General features: G+C 49.1%; 1 protein-coding gene across 1 annotated transcript in view; it reads right to left on the bottom strand.

The window, feature by feature from the left end:
- PLB1 (phospholipase B1) overlaps window positions 1-21680 on the bottom strand; it is a 191824-nt gene that overhangs the window by 35309 nt on the left and 134835 nt on the right. The window contains exons 38-43 of the mRNA XM_063919416.1: window positions 21452-21547; window positions 17768-17839; window positions 17486-17563; window positions 14484-14547; window positions 10917-10975; window positions 9000-9067 (exon numbers count right to left, since the gene is read on the bottom strand). Coding sequence (XP_063775486.1) covers window positions 9000-9067; window positions 10917-10975; window positions 14484-14547; window positions 17486-17563; window positions 17768-17839; window positions 21452-21547 — 437 coding nt within the window. The remainder of the gene's footprint in view (window positions 1-8999; window positions 9068-10916; window positions 10976-14483; window positions 14548-17485; window positions 17564-17767; window positions 17840-21451; window positions 21548-21680) is intronic.

The raw sequence follows: 21680 nt of genomic DNA, 5'->3' as shown, positions 1-21680 counted from the left end.
GGTACCCCTATTGGATTCTACTGGACAAGTGGACGTGACCAGCGTGGGATGTAGGTAAGTAATCTGTCTCTCATTTTTACAGATTCCCCTACTGGATTCTACTGACAAGTGGACGTGACCAGCGTGGGATGTAGGTAAGTAATCTCTCTCTCATTTTTACAGATTCCCCTACTGGATTCTACTGGACAAGTGGACGTGACCGGCGTGGGATGTAGGTAAGTAATCTCTCTCTCATTTTTACAGGTACCCCTACTGGATTCTACTGGACAAGTGGACGTGACCGGAGTGGGATGTAGGTAAGTAATCTGTCTCTCATTTTTACAGGTACCCCTATTGGATTCTACTGGACAAGTGGACGTGACCGGCGTGGGATGTAGGTAAGTAATCTGTCTCTCATTTTTACAGGTACCCCTATTGGATTCTACTGGACAAGTGGACGTGACCGGCGTGGGATGTAGGTAAGTAATCTGTCTCTCATTTTTACAGGTACCCCTATTGGATTCTACTGGACAAGTGGACGTGACCAGCGTGGGATGTAGGTAAGTAATCTGTCTCTCATTTTTACAGGTACCTCTATTGGATTCTACTGGACAAGTGGACGTGACCGGCGTGGGATGTAGGTAAGTAATCTCTCTCTCATTTTTACAGGTACCTCTATTGGATTCTACTGGACAAGTGGACGTGACCGGCGTGGGATGTAGGTAAGTAATCTGTCTCTCATTTTTACAGATTCCCCTACTGGATTCTACTGGACAAGTGGACGTGACCGGCGTGGGATGTAGGTAAGTAATCTGTCTCTCATTTTTACAGCTACCCCTATTGGATTCTACTGGACAAGTGGACGTGACCGGCGTGGGATGTAGGTAAGTAATCTGTCTCTCATTTTTACAGCTACCCCTATTGGATTCTACTGGACAAGTGGACGTGACCGGCGTGGGATGTAGGTAAGTAATCTCTCTCTCATTTTTACAGGTACCTCTATTGGATTCTACTGGACAAGTGGACGTGATCGGCGTGGGATGTAGGTAAGTAATCTGTCTCTCATTTTTACAGGTACCCCTACTGGATTCTACTGGACAAGTGGACGTGACCGGCGTGGGATATAGATAAGTATGTGTGAGTGTGTCAGTGTGCTTTAATAAATTTTTACTGTCACGGTGTGTGAGTTGTGTTTTTATTTGGGTATTTTTTCTGTTGTAGAACTACAGGTACCGGCGGGCCCGTTATTTCCCTGCATGTTGGTACTTGAGGTTCTCCAAGTACCAGCAAGCGGGGGAGGCTTTCTGGGCCTTGTAGTTCCACAACAAAAAACAATATTCTTTTTTTACTTACATGGTTATCAGCCTCCCATCCACAGCCCACGGATGGGGGGGGACAGCCTCGGGCTTCACCCCTGGCCCTTGGGTGCCTGGAGGGGGGGGGTGACCCCTTGATTTAAGGGGTCCCCACTCCTCCAGGGAACCCCGGCCAGTGGTGACTAGTTGGGGGGGTAATGCCACGGCCGCAGGGACCTACATAAATGTGTCCCCCGGCTGTCGCATTATGTCCCTGGCTAGTGGAGCCCGGTGCTGGTTTTAAAAATACGGGGGGACCCCTACATCTTTTGTCCCCCGTATTTTTGGAACCAGGACCAGACTAAGAGCCCGATGCTGGTTGTCTAAATACGGGGAACCCCTGTCCAATTTTTTCCCAGTATTTAAACAACCAGGACCGGCTCAAAGAGCCCGAGGCTGGTTATACTTAGGAGGGGGACCTCACGCAGTTTTTTTTTTACATTTTTAACCCATTCAGACCCTTCTCCATTAAGTTAATGGAAACCCTGGACAACAAAATTGCATTCATGTCCTCCCACTCCCTTCCCAGTCCCAAACACTAATTATTAATTTTTTCTATAAAAATGTACAATATATCACAAGTATGATGAGCAGGCATGCAGCGGGCATTGGCGGCTTTGGACTGAGTTGCAAATTAGTGGCGGAGGGCTGGGTCAGTTGATGGTGGGCGAGTTTGTAAGCCATTGGTGGTGGCAGCGGGCATCGGCTCAGAAGCAGTGGCGGGCATTGGCTCGGTGGCGGTAGGGGTCATCGGCAGGATTCGGCGGACATTATGGCTGTAGTGCCTCACCGCACGCCACTGACCTCACCGCATGCCACTGGTGTGTGGGACAGTGTGCGTGTGTGTTAATTGTGTGTGTGGGACAGTGTGAGTGTGTGTTAATTGTGTGTGTGTGGAACAGTGTCAGTGTGTGTAAATTTTTGCAGTCCAGTGTGTGTGTGGGGGAGAGGAAAGTATGAGAATGTGTGTGTGTAGTCTGAGTGGGTGTGTGTAGGATTTGGGGGTGGCAAGTCTGTGTGTGTGTAATCAGTGTGTGTGGGATGTACTAATGGCCATTTACCGAAGACAGATATGTATTAAACCACGGGCACTGAGATGCCCTTCTCACTCACCATCCAGCTGGGTGGGCGATCCGGGCGGGTGGAAAGCCAGCAGCAGGGGCAGCATGCCGGATATCAGCAGCCGAGGGTGGGGGCTGTAATGCACGTGCGGAGCCCAAAGCCGGAGATCAGCAGCATGCTGACCGGCAATAAGCAGCTTCTGCTTCCGCGTTCAACATGCTGCTGATCTCCGGCTTTGGGCTACGCAGGGTTCGGGGGATGGGTGTCCTCTGCCGGTGTACTGCAGCTCCGGGGGTGCGGGCTCCGGAGGCTTTCAGCACTGTTGAATATCCAGCTGCCTCAAGTATGTACAGCCCGCACCCTCTGCTGCTGATATGCGGCATGCTGCTGCTGGCTGTCCCCCCGCCCGGCTCGGCCACACAGCTATATGGTGAGAAGGGCATCTCAGTTCCTGAGGTTTAACACATATGCCTCAGAAAATGGCCTCTGCGGTAAACGATACTAATGCTTACCATGACAGTAACAGCGGGGAGGAAGGCGCACATCGGGATCCTGCAGCATGAAACAAGAACCCCTTCGGAGCGCAGCAGACCACACTGAAAAGGGTGCATACCCGGTGCGGTGCTCTGCATCCCGGGTGGTGCCGAAGATGTGGAGTGTCGGAGGTGGCAGAAGCGCCACAGCTTGGGGTGAGAAACCGCTGCAGCCCTTCCGCTGCTAAACTCTGCAATTAGTCTATTAAGGGGGTGGGCTCCCCTCATCATAGTGCCCCACAGGCCATGTTAATTCTGGGGGTAGGATCCCCTAACTATAATGGGAATTTTGGCTCATATCATGTGCTGTAACGTGAATTTTGGCTCATACCGTGTGCTATAATGTGAATTTCGGCTCATACTATGTGGGGTAATGTGAATTTTGGCTCATTCCGTGTGCTGTAATGTGAATTTCGCCTCATACCGTGTGCTGTAATGTGAATTTCGGCTCATACCATGTGGGGTAATGTGAATTTTGGCTCATACCATGTGGAGTAATGTGAATTTTGGCTCATACCGTGTGCTCTAATGTGAATTTCGGCTCATACCGTGTGCTATAATGTGAATTTTGGCTCATACCATGTGGGGGTAATGTGAATTTCGGCTCATACTGTGTGCTATAATGTGAATTTCGGCTCATGCCGTGTGGGGCAATGTGAATTTCGGCTCATACTGTGTGCTATAATGTGAATTTCGGCTCATACCGTGTGCTATAATGTCAAAGGGGCACCAGTACTAGATAGTATAAGGGGTCCTACTACACTGAAGGACACGCCCCTTTTGAGTGACCACGTCCCTTTTCCGGAGCGCGCGCATAATTGCTATCTGCACTCTTTCATTCCACCTTCAAAAATTCAACTTCGACCACTGCACCTACATACACATACATACACACCCTGACATCTTTATATGCAGTGACACCGGTGGCGTTTGCACATACTTTCCTTTTGTTTTGTTTTTTTATTATCATTTTATTAATTTACTATTTTTATTAAAAAAAATATTATTATTTTTTGGGGGGGGGGGGGGGGGCGCCATTATCGATCTTGCCCTGGGCTCCAAAAACCCTAGTTACACCTCTGCTTTTGTGCCCAGTCTCCTGCGGAGCCGCTATTCCCCATGGTCCTTACGGAGTTCCCAGCATCCACTAGGACGTCAGAGAAACAGTATGTTTGCAAGTAGAGAAATCAAATGCAAAAGTTCAATCAGCGGCTAACGCCCGCCGTGCCGGAAAGCGTCCGTCCAGCCACACTGATGCTTCACGAGGGGTCATGAAGAATTTTGTTTCACCATCCGAGACCACTCGCAGTTTAGACGGAAAGAGCATGGCATAGGGGATATTCAGTTCCCGCAGCCTGCGTTTCACAGGGACAAACTGAGCTCTATCCTTCTGAACGTCGACAGCAAAATCCGGAAAAACTGATACTGGGGAACCGTTCCACTTAAGGGGACCCTTGATGCGGGCCAGTCTCAGAATCACATCTCTATCCCGATAATGAAGGAGTTTGGCGATAAACGTACGGGGAGGAGCCCCCGGAGGTAACGGGCGCATCGGGACCCTATGGGCGCGTTCCACCGCGAAGTGTGAGGTGAACTCCTCCGCTCCAAACGTATCCAACAGCCAGCGTTCAAGAAATTTTTCAGGGGAGGCACCCTCTTCTTTCTCCGGGAGCCCAACGAAACGGACATTATTTCGCCGCAGTCTCCCCTCCATATCAGTCATCTTTTTATGCACTTCCGTCATCTGTGACTCCAAAGCAGAAGTGCGTCGACCGAGAGGCGTAACAGTGTCTTCCAGTGTGGAGGTGCGCGTCTCAACCTCACCGACCCTCTCTCGCACCCGCTGAAGGTCTTGGTGTATAATGGATAAGTCCGCCTGGACCTGACCAATCCTGTCGGCCAAGCCGGCTTCACTGGCCGTGACCGCATCCAGCACCTTTTGCAAAGCAGCATCGGTGGCCTCCACAGATGAGGAGCTAGCCGACGGAGAAGGCGGTGCCGAGGTCGACCGCACCTCCCCCCCCTGTTGGGACCTTGTCGGCGGATTTCTGGCATACTTCTCTAACTTAGCCGCAGCCGCAACAGATTGCTGCGGTTTGACCATTATAGCCAAGCGGACGGCAGGGAGCAAGACGTATATTAAATAGTATATCAGGAACTGTCCAGGGACGGCCAATAAGTAACTTGATGTAGTATATCAGAATTGTCCAGTCGCTGCCTGCGGGTAAGTATAGTATATCAAAACTGTCCAGTGACCGTGTATATTATTAAAAGAGTCAGCCTCGGTCAGCACAGAATGAATGAATGCAGCAGGATGTTAAAGTGTGGTTCCCCTCCCCCTCAGCATATGGGGCACATGCAGCATAAAGCTGGTTCCAATCAGGTGAAAATTAAATGTGTGCAGTGCTGCTGAGATTGGGCAACATCATCATTAGAGCCCTCCAAGGGTTAATAGCACAGTCAAAGAGCCCAGCAGGGTAGCAGCAGCGTGGGGAGAGCACAGGCACTTGTAGACTCCAGCCCCACCACACACTTCCCACTCAGCAGAGCAGAGCACAGAGCGATCGTGCAGGAGCTGGGGCCGCCGGAGCGAGCAGGGAGAGCGGCAGCGGGTCACGTGATGGCTCTGCGGCCGGGGATCCCCCGCAGACCTCCAGAGCAGAAACAGTAGCGAGGTGCCGCAGGAGAGAGAGACGCCCGCCACAGCGTCCTTAGCGACGGCAGAGGGGAAGCCGCGGACTCGATGTGAGTCGCGCTCAAGACGGGAGCCACGTGTAGATCTCAGCACGGGCAGCAGGATGGCGGCGTCTCGCGTGCTCCAGCAGGTCCGGGCCCCCGTTCACCAGAAACTCAGTGCTGCAGCAGGTATCGGGCTGACGGGTCCCAGCGCGGCACAGGGGTATCCCCACACCTTAGTGCAGGTATTGGGGTGGATCACAGGCCCAGGCGACACAGGATGGTAGTACAGGAGTTTATAGCTGGAGAGACACACAACCTGTGTGCTACTCCATGTCCGCCGAAGCCACGCCCCCTCTATATATCCTGTTTAATTTTCTAATTCAATGTTATTCTACGCATATAAGTAGCAATTTCTGACTCCTAATGTAACTGTACTTGACAATAAAACAATCTATTACATGATATGTGGAAGTATATAAAGATGGGGCTTTGGCCATGATATGGGGGTGCATTAATATAGTGGGTGCATTTCATTGTTAGTGCTGTACATTATACTTATCCATGTGTCTGTGTATGTCTTCTATTACTTAATAGATTGCAAGCTCTTCAGCACAAGGGATGACTCGCCATTTAATCATGTCTGTTTGTCATTGACATGCTGGGGACATAAATAACTAAACCTTCACATAAATACAGATGCTGAGGGCAAACGAAATAGAAGTACAACTGCTTGCTCTCATTGTGCCATGAACAGTCACAGGGAGCATAGGAGTCCGGGCAGGAGAGGGGGAGAGAGACAAGGGTAAAGAAAGACACACACAAGGAGAGGAGGCACGGAAGGGAAGGGGAGAGTGATAGAGAGACATGGGGGAAAGAAAGACACACACACAGGGAGAGGTAGACAGGGGACGGAGGGGGAGAGGGACAGAGAGACATGGGGGAAAGAAAGACACACAGGGAGAGGTAGACAGGGGAGGGAGGGGGAGAGTGACAGAGAGACATGGGGGAAGAAAGACACAGGGAGAGGTAGACACGGGAGGGAGGGGGAGAGGGACAGAGAGACATGAGGGAAAGAAAGACACACAGGGAGAGGTAGACACGGGAGGGAGGGGGAAAGTGATAGAGAGACATGGGGGAAAGAAAGACACACAGGGAGAGGTAGACATGGGAGGGAGGGAGGGGGAGAGTGATAGAGAGACATGGGGGTAAGAAAGACACACAGGGAGAGGTAGATACGGGAGGGAGGGGGAGAGTGATAGAGAGTCATAGGGGAAAGAAAGACACACACAGGGAGAGGTAGACACGGGAGGGAGGGGGAAAGTGATAGAGAGACATGGGGGAAAGAAAGACACACAGGGGGAGGTAGACACGGGAGGGAGGGGGAGAGGGACAGAGAGACATGAGGGAAAGAAAGACACACAGGGAGAGGTAGACACGGGAGGGAGGGGTAGAGTGATAGAGAGACATGGGGGAAAGAAAGACACACAGGGAGAGGTAGACAGGGGAGGGAGGGGGAGAGTGATAGAGAGACATGGGGGAAAGAAAGACACACAGGGAGAAGTAGACAGGGGAGGGAGGGGGAGAGTGATAGAGAGACATGGGGGAAAGAAAGACACACAGGGAGAGGTAGACACGGGAGGGAGGGGGAGAGGGACAGAGAGACATGGGGGAAAGAAAGACACACACAGGGAGAGGTAGACACGGGAGGGAGGGGGAGAGTGATAGAGAGACATGGGGGAAAGAAAGACACACAGGTAGAGGTAGACACGGGAGGGAGGGGGAGAGTGATAGAGAGACATGGGGGTAAGAAAGACACACAGGGAGAGGTAGATACGGAAGGGAGGGGGAGAGTGATAGAGAGTCATAGGGGAAAGAAAGACACACACAGGGAGAGGTAGACACAGGAGGGAGGGGGAGAGGGACAGAGAGACATGGGGGAAAGAAAGACACACAGGGAGAGGTAGACACGGGAGGGAGGGGGAGAGGGACAGAGAGACATGGGGGAAAGAAAGACACACAGGGAGAGGTAGACACGGGAGGGAGGGGGAGAGGGACAGAGAGACATGGGGGAAAGAAAGACACACAGGGAGAGGTAGACACGGGAGGGAGGGGGAGAGGGACAGAGAGACATGGGGGAAAGAAAGACACACAGGGAGAGGTAGAGACGGGAGGGAGGGGGAGAGAGATAGAGAGACATGGGGGAAAGAAAGACACACAGGGAGAGGTAGACACGGGAGGGAGGGGGAGAGAGATAGAGAGACATGGGGGAAAGAAAGACACACAGGGAGAGGTAGACACGGGAGGGAGGGGGAGAGAGATAGAGAGACATGGGGGAAAGAAATACATACACAGGGAGAGGTAGACACGGGAGGGAGGGGGAGAGAGAGAGACATGGGGGAAAGAAAGACACACAGGGAGAGGTAGACGGGAGGAAGAGGGAGAGGGACAGAAAGACATGGGGGAAAGAAAGACACACAGGGAGAGGTAGATATGGGAGGGAGGGGGAGAGGGACAGAGAGACATGGGGGAAAGAAAGACACACAAGGAGAGGTAGACACGGGAGGGAGGGGGAGAGAGAGACATGGGGGAAAGAAAGACACACAGGGAGAGGTAGATACGGGAGGGAGGGGGAGAGGGACAGAGAGACATGGGGGAAAGAAAGACACACAAGGAGAGGTAGACACGGGAGGGAGGGGGAGAGAGAGACATGGGGGAAAGAAAGACACACAGGGAGAGGTAGATACGGGAGGGAGGGGGAGAGGGACAGAGAGACATGGGGGAAAGAAAGACACACAGGGAGAGGTAGACACGGGAGGGAGGGGGAGAGGGACAGAGAGACATGGGGGAAAGAAAGACACACAGGGAGAGGTAGACACAGGAGGGAGGGGGAGAGAGAGACATGGGGGAAAGAAAGACACACATGGAGAGGTAGACACAGGAGGGAGGGGGAGAGGGACAGAGAGACATGGGGGAAAGAAAGACACACAGGGAGAGGTAGACATGGGAGGAAGAGGGAGAGGAACAGAGAGACATGGGGGAAAGAAAGACACACACAGGGAGAGGTAGACACGGGAGGGAGGGGGGGAGGGACAGAGAGACATGGGGGAAAGAAAGACACACAGGGAGAGGTAGACACGGGAGGGAGGGGGAGAGGGACAGAGAGACATGGGGGAAAGAAAGACACACAGGGAGAGGTAGACACGGGAGGGAGGGAGGGAGGGAGGGAGGGAGGGGAAAGGGACAGAGATACATGGGGGAGAAAGAGACGATGGAGATGGGAAGGTCGGGGGTGAATATAGGAAAAATGAAATCCCTGCAGCGCAGCATCTAGTGACCCTGCAATTGACAGGACTAAAAGACTAGTAGAAAATACTGTCATCAGAGCTCTCACCTCCAGGAGACACCTCTCCACTCTGTGGTAAGGTCCAGGATGGATGTGGCTTTAGCACCAAACGCAGCCTGACAACAGAATACAAAAAATGAAAAAAAAAGTTACAACTGAAGAGATGCAGATTATTAACTGTCACCCAGGAAAGGGAAGGAACTATGGGGGTCATTCAGACCTGATCGCTCGCTAACTTTTTTCGCTGCGCTGCAATCAGGTCAGAACTGTGCATGTGTATGCACCGCAATGCGCAGGCCCGTCACACGGCTTCAAAGCGGATCGCTGCTGTGCGATGGGTTTTACGAAGAATCTATTCGCACAGCCGATCGCAAGGAGACTGACAGGAAGAGGGCGTTTGTGTGTTGCAACTGACCGTTTTCAGGGAGTGGTTGGAAAAACGCAGGCGTGTCCAGGCATTTGCTAGGCGGGTGTCTGACGTCAATTCCGGTCCTAGACAGGCTGATGTGATCGCAGCGGCTGAGTAAGTCCTGGGCTACTCAGAAACTGAAAAAGATCTTTTTGTATCGCTCGGCTGCACAGGCGTTCGCACACTTGCACAGCGAAAATACACTCCCCTGTAGGCGGCGACTATCTGATCGCAGCGCTACCAAAAACTGTTAGTGAGCGAACAGGTCTGAATTAGGCCCAATGTTATTCTAATATCTCACTATCCACATAGACATTTCATGCTGACCTTGTGATATATACATTTAGGGCTAATTCCCCACTGACACACCCAGTGTCGGACTGGGGCATGTAGGGCCCACCACCGGGGGAATACAGTGGTAGGGGCCCATGTTTAGGGGTGTGGCCAGTCTCTATAGGGGGTGTGCCCAGCCGCCACATTGGTTTGTCTAACCATTTTGCAGGGGTTGGTCCCCTAGATAAGTATATACAGTAAGTACTGTAGTGCATGCATGATAATGTACTAGATTAGTAACAGTACAGTCTGGAACCTGATCCCTAGAGGAGGGGGTGGGACCCAGGCAGCAGGGCCCACCGGTGGTTTCCCCTGTAATCCTGTGGGCCAGTCCAACCCTGGACACACCCTCCTGTGTTATTTATGCTCCTATAATAAGCCCCCCTGCATTATGTATAACACCCTTCTTCATATTTATACCCCTCTATTTAGAACGCTCTGCTGAATGAGTTATGCCCCTCTAATACCGTCTCCTGCATTATATATAACCCTCCAAAACACCCTCCTGCATGATTTATACCCCTCTATATAGCCCACCTCTTGCATTATCTATATCACACTAAGCAATATACAAATGGAAAGAAAATGTTACATAGTTACTATACATGATGAATACAGCCCTGCTGAATAATATGACACACATTGCACATGTCTACAGTTAAGTTGCTCCTATGTGTTATCACTATAGTACAAAATAAATTTACCATGAATAAATCAGCACTATGGGCCTAATTCAGACCTGATCGCTGGGCAGCGATTTTTGCAGCGCTGCGAACGGATAGTCCCCGCCTATAGGGGGAGTGTATTTTTGCTGTGCAAGTATGCGATCGCATGTATAGCAGAGCTGTACAAACTGATTTTGTGCAGTCTCTGCACAGCCCAGGACTTACTCAGCCGCTGCGATCACTTCAGCCAGGTCTGGACCGGAACTGAATTCAGGAACCCTCCCTGCAAACGCATGGATACGCCTGCGTTTTTGCAACCCCTCCCAGAAAACGGTCAGTTTCCACCCACAAATGCCTTCTTCCTATTAATCTCCTTGCGATCGCCCGTGCGAACGGATCCGTTGCACAAACCCATCACTAGCGGCGATCCGCTTTGTACCTGTGCCACACACCTGCGCATTGCGGTGCATATGCATGCGCAGTTCAAACCTGATCGCAGGCTGTACGAAAACGTAGCCTAGAGATCAGGTCTGAATTAGGTCCAATGTGAGCACTTACCGTTAATGAATCTCCCAAAGCTGCCACCACTTTAATGTCCCCTGGACGTAGTCTATGGACTGGAAGAGATACAGACATTAGCTGGTTAAACAGAGGCAAAATCATCTCTGATCAGTGTATATTGGGTGCTATACTCGCAGTGTGATATAACAGCTCTGGTCAGTGTATATTGGGTGCTATACTCACAGTGTGATATAACAGCTCTGGTCAGTGTATATTGGGTGCTATACTCGCTGTGTGATATAACAGCTCTGGTCAGTGTATATTGGGTGCTATACTCACAGTGTGATATAACAGCTCTGGTCAGTGTATATTGGGTGCTATACTCACAGTGTGATATAACAGCTCTGGTCAGTGTATATTGGGTGCTATACTCGCAGTGTGATATAACAGCTCTGGTCAGTGTATATTGGGTGCTATACTCACTGTGTGATATAACAGCTCTGATCAGTGTATATTGTGTGCTATACTCGCAGTGTGATATAACAGCTCTGGTCAGTGTATATTGGGTGCTATACTCGCAGTGTGATATAACAGCTCTGGTCAGTGTATATTGGGTGCTATACTCGCAGTGTGATATAACAGCTCTGGTCAGTGTATATTGGGTGCTATACTCACTGTGTGATATAACAGCTCTGATCAGTGTATATTGGGTGCTATACTCGCAGTGTGATATAACAGCTCTGGTCAGTGTATATTGGGTGCTATACTCACTGTGTGATATAACAGCTCTGATCAGTGTATATTGGGTGCTATACTCGCAGTGTGATATAACAGCTCTGGTCAGTGTATATTGGGTGCTGTACTCGCAGTGTGATATAACAGCTCTGGTCAGTGTATATTAGGTACTATACTCACTGTGTGATATAACAGCTCTGATCAGTGTATATTGGGTGCTATACTCGCAGTGTGATATAACAGCTCTGGTCAGTGTATATTGGGTGCTATACTCGCAGTGTGATATAACAGCTCTGGTCAGTGTATATTGGGTGCTATACTCACTGGGGTCGATTCTATTCGGCAACTAATGAATAGCGCCGGGAATTAGCTCCCGACGCTATTCAATTCAGCAACTAGTTACGTCGGCGATGGCCCGTTCTCGCCGACAAAACAGGTAGTTTTGTCGGGAGAACGGGCATTCTCCGACTTAACTCCCCGGCGCGAGGCTGATTCCCGACAGAATCAGCCTCGCGCCGGCCGCGAGGCAGCACTTTTGTCGGGTTTCTCTTCTCATCCCCCGGGGATGAGAGAAGAATTCCCGACAATTGCAGGTAATTAGTTGCTGAATTGAATAGCGTCGGGAGCTAATTCCCGGCGCTATTCATTAGTTGCCGAATAGAATCGACCCCACTGTGTGATATAACAGCTCTGATCAGTGTATATTGGGTGCTATACTCACTGGGTGATATAACAGCTCTGGTCAGTGTATATTGGGTACTATACTCACTGTGTGATATAACAGCTCTGATCAGTGTATATTGGGTGCTATACTCGCAGTGTGATATAACAGCTCTGGTCAGTGTATATTGGGTGCTATACTCGCAGTGTGATATAACAGCTCTGGCCAGTGTATATTGGGTGCTAAACTCACTGTGTGATATAAGAGCTCTGGTCAGTGTATATTGGGTGCTATACTCGCAGTGTGATATAACAGCTCTGGACACTGTATATTGGGTGCTATACTCGCAGTGTGATATAACAGCTCTGGTCAGTGTATATTGGGTGCTATACTCGCTGTGTGATATAACAGCTCTGGTCAGTGTATATTGGGTGCTATACTCGCTGTGTGATATAACAGCTCTGGTCAGTGTATATTGGGTGCTATACTCACTGTGTGATATAACAGCTCTGGTCAGTGTATATTGGGTACTATACTCCCAGTGTGATATAACAGCTCTAGTCAGTGTATACTGGGTACTAGAGCACTCACTGTGTGATATAACAGCTCTGGTCAGTGTATATTGGGTACTATACTCACTGTGTGATATAACAGCTCTGGTCAGTGTATATTGGGTACTAGACCACTCACTGTGTGATATAACAGCTCTGGTCAGTGTATATTGGGTACTATACTCGCAGTGTGATATAACAGCTCTGATCAGTGTATATTGGGTACTAGAGCACTCACTGTGTGATATAACAGCTCTGGTCAGTGTATATTGGGTACTATACTCCCAGTGTGATATAACAGCTCTGGTCAGTGTATACTGGGTACTAGAGCACTCACTGTGTGATATAACAGCTCTGGTCAGTGTATATTGGGTACTATACTCACTGTGTGATATAACAGCTCTGGTCAGTGTATATTGGGTACTAGACCACTCACTGTGTGATATAACAGCTCTGGTCAGTGTATATTGGGTACTATACTCACAGTGTGATATAACAGCTCTGGTCAGTGTATATTGGGTGCTAGACTCACTGTGTGATATAACAGCTCTGGTCAGTGTATATTAGGTACTATACTCACAGTGTGATATAACAGCTCTGGTCAGTGTATATTGGGTGCTAGACTCACTGTGTGATATTACAGCTCTGGTCAGTGTATATTGGGTGCTATACTCACTGTGTGATATTACAGCTCTAGTCAGTGTATATTGGGTGCTATACTCACTGTGTGATATTACAACTCTGGTCAGTGTATATTGGGTGCTAGACTCCCTGTGTGATATTACAGCTCTGGTCAGTGTATATTGGGTACTATACTCACTGTGTGATATAACAGCTCTGGTCAATGTATATTGGGTACTATACTCACTGTGTGATATAACAGCTCTGGTCAGTGTATATTGGGTACTATACTCACTGTGTGATATAACAGCTCTGGTCAGTGTATATTGGGTACTATACTCACTGTGTGATATTACAGCTCTGGACAGTGAATATTGGGTACTATACTCACTGTGTGATATAACAGCTCTGGTCAGTGTATATTGGGTACTATACTCACTGTGTGATATAACAGCTCTGGTCAGTGTATATTGGGTACTATACTCACTGTGTGATATAACCGCTCTGGTCAGTGTATATTGCATACTAGACTACTCACTGTGTGATATAACAGCTCTGGACAGTGAATATTGGGTACTATACTCACTGTGTGATATAACAGCTCTGGTCAGTGTATATTGGGTACTATACTCACTGTGTGATATAACAGCTCTGGTCAGTGTATATTGCATACTAGACTACTCACTGTGTGATATAACAGCTCTGGTCAGTGTATATTGGGTACTATACTCACTGTGTGATATAACAGCTCTGGTCAGTGTATATTGGGTACTATACTCACTGTGTGATACAACAGCTCTGGTCAGTGTATATTGCGTACTAGACTACTCACTGTGTGATATAACAGCTCTGGACAGTGAATATTGGGTACTATACTCACTGTGTGATATAACAGCTCTGGTCAGTGTATATTGGGTACTAGACTACTCACTGTGTGATATAACAGCTCTGGTCAGTGTATATTGGGTGCTATACTCACTGTGTGATATAACAGCTCTGGTCAGTGTATATTGGTCACTATGGATACAGGGGACCGGGAAAGTCAGGGCTTCTCACCTGATGCGGGAACGTTGTCAGAGACTGGCATGACACTGTAGCACTCCATGTCACTGCCCCAGTTCTACACCACAGAAGGAAACACAGGTTGTTATTATTATATTGGCTGCAGGAATTACAGCACATTGATACTGATGCAGAGTGAGCACTATGAGACCAGTCACATACTCAGAGAGGGAACGCACACATACAGTATATACCAGAGATGAGCGGGTTCGGTTCTCTGAGAACCAAACCCTACCGAACTTCACGTCCCAAGCCCGGATCCGAGCCCGGCTCAGGACTTCCCGCCAGACTCGGACACCAGAACGAGGCAAAACTTCATCATCCCGCTGTCGAATTCTCGCGGGCTTTGGATTCCATATAAAGGATCCGCGCGTCGCCGCCATTTTCACTCCAGTCCTGGAGAGTGTAGCGAGAGGACGTCTCTCCTCAGTGTCTGTCTGTGCGGGAAAGTGGTGTGGCGACCTGCTTTTATGTGTCATTCCAGTGCTGTTGTGTGCTGCATCAGTCCAGTGGTGGTGTCTTGTGCTGCATCAGTCCAGTCACAGTGGGGGTGTCCTGTGCTGCTATAAGTCCAGTGCTGCTGTATAAGTCGAGTGCAGTGGTGCTGTGTTGTGCTGCATCAGTCCAGTGGTGGTGTCCTGTGCTGCCATAAGTCCAGTGGTGGTGTCCTGTGCTGCCATAAGTCCAGTGCTGCTGCTGTATAAGTCCAGTGCAGGCAGTGGTGCTGTGTTGTACTGCATCAGTCCAGTGGTGGTGTCCTGTGCTGCCATAAGTCCAGTGCTGCTGCCGTATAAGTCCAGTGGTACTACCGTATAAGTCCAGTGATACTGCCGTATAAGTCCAGTGGTACTGCCGTATAAGTCCAGTGGTACTGCCGTATAAGTCCAGTGGTACTGCCGTATAAGTCCAGTGATACTGCCGTATAAGTCCAGTGGTACTGCCATATAAATCCAGTGGTACTGCCATATAAGTTCAGGGGTACTGCTGTATAAGTCCAGTGGTACTGCCGTATAACGCCAGTAGTACTGCCGTATAAGTCCAGTGATACTGCCGTATAAGTCCAGTGATACTGCCGTATAAATCCAGTGGTACTGCCGTATAAGTCCAGTGGTAATGCCGTATAAGTCCAGTCCAGTGGTGCAGCCGTATAAGTTCAGGGGTACTGCCGTATAATTCCAGTGGTGCTGTCCTGTGCTGTATATTATTTACTCCAAATAGAGGGGTTATTAATATTTAATGCAAATAATTTTTACAGGGTTATCCCTGTGTGGTTTAGGGGTACGCTCTTCTGTGCCGCATATTGTTATATAACTCCGTCCAAATAAAAGGGTTATTATTATCCAAACTCTCCTGTGCCACCAATATTGTGCATGTATTACATCTGGGCAAATTCCAGCACGTCCCATATTTTGCACATACAATTAATTTGGTGGTGCAGAACTTTTTGAGAAATGACAGGGGCGTGCAGGAGATGCTGTCGGTGGGCCGCAAAATTGCGGGCCACTTTCGACATTCAGCCACTGCAGTGCCACTCCTAGATGGACCAGGTGTTTGTGCCGCACACACTTGTGTCGCTTAGCTTAGTCATACAGCAACCTCGGTGCACCTCTTTTTGTTCTTTGCATCATGTGCTGTTTGAGGCCTAGTTTTTTTAAGTGCCATCCTGTCTGACACTGCAGTACCACTCCTAGATGGGCCAGGTGTTTGTGCCGCCCACTTGTGTCGGTTAGCTTAGCCATCCAGCGACCTCGGTGCAACCTTTTGGCCTACAAACAATATTGTGAGGTGTGAGGTGTTCAGAATAGACTGGAAATGAGTGGAAATGAATGTTATTGAGGTTAATAATACCGTAGAATAAAAATTACCCCCAAATTCTGTGATTTTAGCTGTTTTTGTGTGTTTTTTTCAAAAATCATTCAGATCCAAAACCAAAACCAAAAACCAAAAACGAAAGGGTGGTTTTTGCAAAACCAATCCAGATCCAAAACACGAGCGAGGATCCAGATCAAAAACCAAAACACGAAAAGTGCCCGCCGCACATCTCTATTAATACCTGCGCAGATCTGCACGCAGTGTGCCATTATAAAACTATACAATTAGAAAAGCGGACCAGGGATGGGAAGGGGCATATTCACATAGGCAAAGTCTGATGAGGGCGTCTGTACGCAGCCTATGCAGACCAGCAATTATGCACATATTCGCTTGTTAGGAGGCTGCTGGGCAGGTGCAATTACACAAGTACAAGTAGACACATATGTGGCATAGTATTCGTCCCCAGATGCACTGTCTGTCTGTGCACTTTTTTTAGGATGGACTGGGGGCCTGAAACGGCCTGGCATTCTAGCACGCACGACATAGGTCGCAGTCATGGCTCACAGGGGCGTGGCTTAGCGACTCGCCACCGTATTTCTGTATCTTGGGCAGTCGAGCACAGCACTGGGAGGCGGAGCTGCTCGGCCAACCCCTAGCTCTCTGTCTGCCATGCGGCCGAGCAGACCTACTCGGCCAGGCTGTTATGTTGGACCGGCCCATCACGCCATCGGGCCTCCTGGCATTTGCCAGAAGAACCAGGCCAGTCTGACAGTGCATTTGCTAAAAATCTATCTATCTGCCTTATGCTTCACTACTGCAGGCAGATCCATAGCTTTAAGAAAACTATGTAGAAAGGAAAATCCCACAGAACACAATATATACTGGAAATAAACTGTACAGAACAGAATAAAGAGATGAGTGAAATTTTCAGTCAAATATTTGCCTCATCCCGCCTTTGGCAGCAGATGTAAATGTTCCCCGACCTCACCACACAGCACAATGTATGACACCGACACCCTGGCTCTAGTCATAGACTACAAAGTCCACCCAATGAGGCGTTCCAAGACGGAAAAGCAGAACGTGACAGATGTGTCCCCGGAACATCACAGCTTTGCATACCGCCCTGTCCTGCCACACACTCTAGTAACAGCAATGACAGCTCAGTAATATTAGTGTTACATTACATCGACAGGTTTCTGCGTTGGCGGTTGCGTGGGATAACTGTAGTCGCTGTTATTGTGTGTCCTCAGGAAGGGCTGCACCTAAAAAACACAAAAAATAAATGTATATACGACAAGAAACAACTGGCGGAGTATGTTATATACAGTTGGCCACGTTCCTGGCATTTGTCCTATTCATTTCACTGCTCTCCCCCACATTTCATCCTGCGTGCCACCGCTGCACGTTATAATATAACACAGTCATCATAGTCACAGGAATCACTGCACACCGAAGACCGGATTTACCTGTGTTGGACAATGAAGAGGAACACTGGCTACAAAATCCATGGTGTCTGTTTTGTTACCAAGGGGTTCAAGCTGGAAAAAGAAGAAGACGGAGGTACAGTATGAACTTAAGGGGTCTATTTACTAATCCCTGGATGGAGATAAAGTCGCTGGTGATAAAGTACCAGCCAATCAGCTCCTAACTGTCATTTTTCAAACACAGCCTGTGACATGACGGTTAGGAGCCGATTGGCTGGTGCTCTATCTCCGCTGAATTTATCTCCATCCAGGGCTTAGTAAATAGACCCCTAAGGCTGATATGTTTTTGGTCAATAACTTCCAGTGCTATAGTTATGCTGTTCTGTGATTGGTTGTTCTATATGTTTACGTCGGACCTGGGACTCAGAGTCGACACCAAGTAGGTCGACACCGCTTAGGTCGACAGCAGTTGGTCAACACACCTTAGGTCAACACTGCAAATAGGTAGACACGGACAAAAGGTAGACGTGAACAAGGTCGACAGGAAAAAAGGTTGACGTGTTTCTTATGTGTTTTTGGTGTCGTTTTCTTCGTAATGTGACCGGGAACCCCAATTAGTGCACCGTGTCCCCTCACATGGTTCGCTTTCTGGCAAGGTGCCTTGCTCCGCTATCGCTGCGATCAGCACAGGTTACCACGTGGATTGTAAAGTATGAAAAAGTTTAAAAAAATATTTTTAAAATAAAAAAACCCTCATGTCGACCTTGTTCACGTTGACCTTTTGTCTGTGTCGACCTATTTGCAGTGTCAACCTAAGGTGTGTCGACCAACTGGTGTCAGTCTAAGTGGTGTCGACCTGGAGTCCGTATACCGTTTACGTCTCTCCTCATAGAATCCACCAAGTGTCAGTTACACCCAGTGATCTCTGATTGGCTGCTGGCGTAGACTGGTGGAGTAGCAGCTACTTTATAGCCAATGACGACCAATGCTTCCAATCAGTGCAACCGACAAGCGGTTCGTTCTTTATAAATGGTGGCATGAGGGTCTGGGGAGGTTAATGACAGGGATATATTCTGTGAGGTCCTGATTCTGTGTCGCACGCAGGTCAACCTGCGCTTGAGTTCTAGCGAACGTATGTATCATTGAGCATCCCCGGGCAACTCTGGGTTGGATGGTTCTCACATGTTTCTCTTCTATCATTAAATGTACGGCATTAGCTGGGCATGTGCATGGAAGAGAAGCATATTGTGGTACTTCTGTGAGCGTTTTGTGGGCGTGTATCCAGAGTTACACCATATTCTGACTCCTTGTTATGACAAGGAGACAGATGTAAATGATGACGAGAGCTCTCGTGTGCGTACAATGGCCCTCATTCCGAGTTGTTCGCTCGCTAGCTGCTTTTAGTAGCATTGCACACGCTAAGCCGCCGCCCTCTGGGAGTGTATCTTAGCTTAGCAGAATTGCGAACGAAAGATTAGCAGAATTGCGAATAGAAAATTCTTAGCAGTTTCTGAGTAGCTTGAGACTTACTCCTACACTGCGATCAGTTCAGTCAGTTTCGTTCCTGCTTTGACGTCACAAACACACCCAGCGTTCGGCCAGTCACTCCCCCGTTTCTCCAGCCACTCCCGTGTTTCTCCCTGATACGCCTGCGTTTTTCTGCACACTCCCAGAAAACGGCCAGTTTCCGCCCAGAAACACCCACTTCCTGTCATTCACACTACGATCAGCAGAACGATGAAAAAACTTTGTTACGCCGTGAGAAAAAATACCTAACTTTTGTGCTAATTTACTTGGCGCAGGCGCACTGCGAACATTGCGCATGCGCAGTTTGCGACTAATCGCTCCGTAGCGAAAAAAAATAACGAGCGAACAACTCGGAATGATCCCCAATGTTGGTTGCTGCATTGAATACGTATGAAGGCGTGCCTATTGTCGCATTATTGTTGCATTAGCATTCTGTGCTGGAGGGAGAGTGGGGGTACGGGTAGGTTTTTGATGTGGCAGTAGCCATTTATATCAACCTTTTATATTCAAAATTGACTGGATTTTCTATCCTTTTGTTTGATCTCCACTCATGGTTACATTAATCTAACGCTGCTCCTCACCTCTGTGGTGCCGACGACAGCTACTGGAGGGACAAGAACACACACACACCCCCAATGTACACTGCACCCCCCACCATATACTGCTACTATATACACACTGAACCCTCATACCCCTCCATATAGTGCCCCCTATATCATACCTCCCAACATGACCCTCTCCAGGACGGACACAATGCTCTGCTCCTGGACTTTTCTCTTAATTTATGATTGCCGGCACCTATTTTGAACAGATTCATGGAGAAGAGAGGTGTTTCAGCACAGGTGATGGCAATCATAAATCAAGAGGGAAGTCCAGGAGCAGAGCATTGTGTCCCTCCTGGAGAGGGGCCTTTTTGGGAGGTATGCTATATACAGGGCACCTCCCTCCTCCATATACTGCTCCCGCCATATAGTGCATACTCTGCACCCTCTCCACCACAGGCTTGGACTGGCCCACAGGGGTACAGGGGAAACCACCGGTGGGCCCCACTGCCTGGGACCCCACCTCCTGCTCTAAGGATCAGGTTCCAGTCTGTGCACTTGAATTACACATCATACACATGTTATCTTATACTGGACTATGGTGTATTCTCTACAGTGCATTGCTGTCATTAATCTGGTACATTATCATGCATGCAGCAGCTGAATTTACTGTATATATTTATGAAGGGGCCCGGACGTTGCACTCTAATGGTTAGTCAAACCAATGAGGTGGCAGGCCACACCCCCTCTGCAGACTGGCCACATCCCTAACATGGGCCCCAACCACTGCATTCCCCCGGTGGGCCCAGTCCGACACTGCTCCACCATATACTATGCTGCAACCCCAATGCAACCCCAGGTTACTTACCATCCCGGGACTCATCAACAAGTAGCAGCAGTAACCAGGAAATGGATGTAGAATCACCACACGGTCCTGCAGCGCTTAGAGTGGAGGTACCGAGGACAAGTGTGGCCACTTACCGATGCGGGGAGAAGGTGAATCAGTCCGGCAGGAAGGGGTGAGACCCTCTGTGGTGTGAGCAGTACAGTGATGGGGAGGAGGGGGGTGGGGGTCGATGCTGGGGCTGCACATGATGCGGGTGAGGAGGCAGATAATCGGCTCAACTGCCTTATATTTACTGCACGCCTGTGAAGGGGCAGCGTCCTGTGCTTGCTCCTCCCACACCCCGCACAGGCCATTCCCAGACCCCTCCAGACAGCTACTGGTGTCCTCTACACCCAGACTGGGCAAGAGCTGTGCGGGGACTGGTGTATATAGTGAAACATCAGTATAGCCTGCCCATTACAGATATACAGTATCCATATTTATAAAAGGCTAACGCTACTACACCTTCTGCATGACAAAGCCTCAGCTTCCAGCAGCAGGACTTCCAGAAACCCGGCAGCTCCTGTGTGAGTAGCGACCTTCCCACCCTATAATCCAGCACTGGCGTCTGTCATTTTGCCGGGCTTTTAACTAGTAATACTATAATGGGTGCTACGACCCTTTCCAAACTCACCCAAAAAGTTTGGCAGTGCATCTGTTACTCCTAACTGGGGGCCCAACCACCCCGGTCACTTAAATCGCCGTGTAGATACAGCGCTGAGTACATGGAAGACTACCTGGTGTATACCAAGATCTTGCAGCTATCTTTACCATGTTGTTCCAGAGCATCCTGGCCAGCTGGGAATGAGCCTTCTGGCTGAGGTGGAAGCAGTCTGGGGCGAGGTAGGAGGCATCAGGGGTCCCGTCCTGAGAAACAAGCAGATAGTCAGCAATACTGCTATATAAAGTGATCATATAAACAGAGATCCAAGAAAACATAATATTGCAGTTGTAGTGTTAGGATATGGTATAGACTGTACACTATGAGGATGACTTGTAG

This window comes from Pseudophryne corroboree, chromosome 4 (genome assembly GCF_028390025.1).
Source record: "Pseudophryne corroboree isolate aPseCor3 chromosome 4, aPseCor3.hap2, whole genome shotgun sequence".
NCBI classification, from domain to species: Eukaryota; Metazoa; Chordata; class Amphibia; order Anura; family Myobatrachidae; genus Pseudophryne; species Pseudophryne corroboree.
Note: the sequence above shows the minus strand (reverse complement) of the source record. Positions and strands in the feature narration are given on the sequence as shown.